Here is a 2,612-nt window from a genome sequence, read left to right on the forward strand (position 1 = left end):
TTTGTTCATATGGTTAAAAACTCGCATTATTAACCATGACTTACATATCTCCATACGAGGAATTAATCAATAGTTAACGGTAATGCAACGCAAATAATAACTATAGAAAATTGATTTAAATACTGTATTATACTGTATATTAAAATTAATATACTAGTAATGAGATCATAAATCAACACTATATCCATATTTCTATTTAAATATTTATATATCTTATTAGTAATATTAAAATACTTGAAAATATTAATTATTGTTTTCTTAGCAATTAAAGAATTGTTTAATATTTACTGTAATCAATAATAACAAATTAAATTTCAAATATAACTTTTTAACATTTATTATAACAATTAAAATTAATAATATATACAATTAAGAAATACAGAAAAATATTATTTATTATTTTCATTACAACAACAGTTTTGATTGCACTTATGATTTGGTGTCCAATTTCCGGATGAATTGGTTTCATAGAAGTCCATCGCATACTTACTCTTCAAACTTATAAATTCCTTCGTAACTGTATTTAAGGTGACATTCAATTCAAAAGGTGTTAAAAGAGGTTTATGTGTGAAATTATTGCCCCAATCGATGCTAAGTCGAGGACAAGCTATTTGAACCCAAGCGTCCACTTTAGTAAACATACCCAAAACTTCGGGTCTTATTTCGGGTAATAAAACACTTATTGTTTGACATTTTGAAAATTTACAAATATTTGACTTAAGATTTTCTAGTACTTTAGGATTTCCCTGTCGTCCCAATGTTCCCAATATGATACCAAATACACCCGAATCGGTACACACTTTTGTGGCTGAATTTATGGCATTTTTGCGATAAGACATCATTTTATTGAAGTCATAAAACTCTTGTGTAATCTCTTTGTTATAAGGATTGTATTTAAATGCATTCACTGATGGATTGGCAATCATTAGTGCTTCCAAATGAAACCTTCCGTCGGCAACAAATATAATTGTATTAACTTCTTGTGGTAATTGTGGTGCAGTACATCCTAACACTTCTCCCGGTGATAAAGGCTTTGCTTGTGGTGCTAACACTTGAAAACCATGTCTTTGACGCAACTCTTTTGACGCCGAATGTATTGATGAGACAAACTGAACGGTTCCAGAGATCGACAAGTAATGAGTTTGTGGATTGAAATTAGTTTTAATCGTTTCAATCAAATGCCATAAATCTATTTTGATGTCAACAAAGACATACAAAACTTTGATATTATTAACCATTTGGTTGACCGGAATGAGACACGAGTGACCAAAATGTACGATAAAGTCACAGTCCATGGCATCGGCCATCAAGTCTTCAACACAACACGCGCCGTATGTCACGTCTGTTACAAAGTAAGACAATTAGAGACCAATTAATGCTAAATAAGTTGTCTTAAAACATACCACCCATTATGATGACATCCACTTCGGCAAAGTGCTCAATGATATCGGCAATAGTGATGGCAAAGACAAAGAGTCCTTCGGGAAACTGGAGACCAACCCTCCGAGCATTACATGTCTTTAACCTCCAAATGATTTTATGAAATTCAAAGTTATAATTATTGGGAAGTCTTGTGGCGATCGAGTGGTTCAGCTCTTTGTTGTCCAATATGTCGCTCGGGATCTGATTCTTGTTCACAGATCCTATAATACGCTTTCGTTCGGTCACTGGTTTCGCGTGAATCACCTGTGGATCAGTTGATAAAGACATGTCTTGTTTGCTAACAAATTGATGATCAGTTTAATCAAACACTAAATTAAAATCAAATGTGTTATGAAATGCAAGTGTTGTGTGAATCACATGTTTTACACAATATATTGAATCATAAATTACGGGATTTTAATATCAAATCTAATGATTAATTTAATTGAAAACATTTATTAGATATTAAATCATGGATTAAAAGTTACTTAAAATTAGATTAATATTTTAAATTTATAATAATCAGTAAAATTAATATAACAAAATTACTAAATGATTCCCAATTTGAATTTATTTTAAAAATTATACTAATATATAGATCCTAATTACAAATTAAAATAATCATCAAACATATACACATCAATTAAAATTTAGTAATTTCACAATAATTGTAATTTTAGATGTAATACAGTCCTAAAAGTCATAAAATAGATTTTATATAAAATGTGAAATAAAATTACTGATTATTTTTAGTAATTTTTATTCTATAGTCTAAACCTTTAGACATAAATCCCATTAAATATGATTTTGAATAATTCATTGAATGGCTTATTAAATAAATGAGTTGTGATTTATGACTATAAAGTTATGACATTTTTGAAAATTTATGAATAAGTTGTTTGACGGATATCGGGAAATATAAGAAAAATTGTTTTTTTTTTGGATAAATATTTTTATAATGTTTTACTATTGATATATAACATGAATGTGCGTTTAATAATCTCTTTTAGCAATATTTCATTTATTATAATAAATTCAATAAAGTTTATCTTAAATTTTTCATTTTAAACATTAAACTTTTTTTTATTAACGGTTTGAAAGTACAATATATTTATAAAACTTTATGAATAACTCAATGATTAATTGACTACTCTTTTAAATTAAACATATTGTATATATATTTTGTTATT

General features: G+C 27.8%; 1 protein-coding gene across 1 annotated transcript; it reads right to left on the minus strand.

Annotated features, from left to right (window-relative positions):
* Window positions 1–389: 389 nt before the first annotated feature.
* Window positions 390–1,853, minus strand: LOC128958025 (2-(3-amino-3-carboxypropyl)histidine synthase subunit 1-like). The gene is made up of 2 exons (XM_054303841.1): window positions 1,404–1,853; window positions 390–1,342 (listed from the first exon to the last, which is right to left on the minus strand). The coding sequence occupies exons 1-2, from the start codon at window positions 1,708–1,710 to the stop codon at window positions 390–392; spliced, it is 1,260 nt and encodes a 419-aa protein (XP_054159816.1). The 5' UTR covers window positions 1,711–1,853.
* Window positions 1,854–2,612: the final 759 nt, after the last annotated feature.

The sequence above is a fragment of the Oppia nitens genome, unplaced genomic scaffold, assembly GCF_028296485.1.
Source record: "Oppia nitens isolate AA-2021 unplaced genomic scaffold, nextdenovo-longstitch-racon4-pilon3 scaffold3_pilon_pilon_pilon, whole genome shotgun sequence".
Lineage (NCBI taxonomy): Eukaryota > Metazoa > Arthropoda > Arachnida > Sarcoptiformes > Oppiidae > Oppia > Oppia nitens.

What these genes read in the sequence shown, in the direction of transcription:
- LOC128958025 (XM_054303841.1), bottom strand. Translation starts at nt 1,710, where the DNA reads ATGTCTTTATCAACTGATCCACAGGTGATTCACGCGAAACCAGTGACC. An exon ending in GGATGTCATCATAATGGGTG is followed by an intron (nt 1,343 to 1,403) that starts GTATGTTTTAAG and finishes ACTTTGTAACAG; the next exon opens with ACGTGACATACGGCGCGTGT.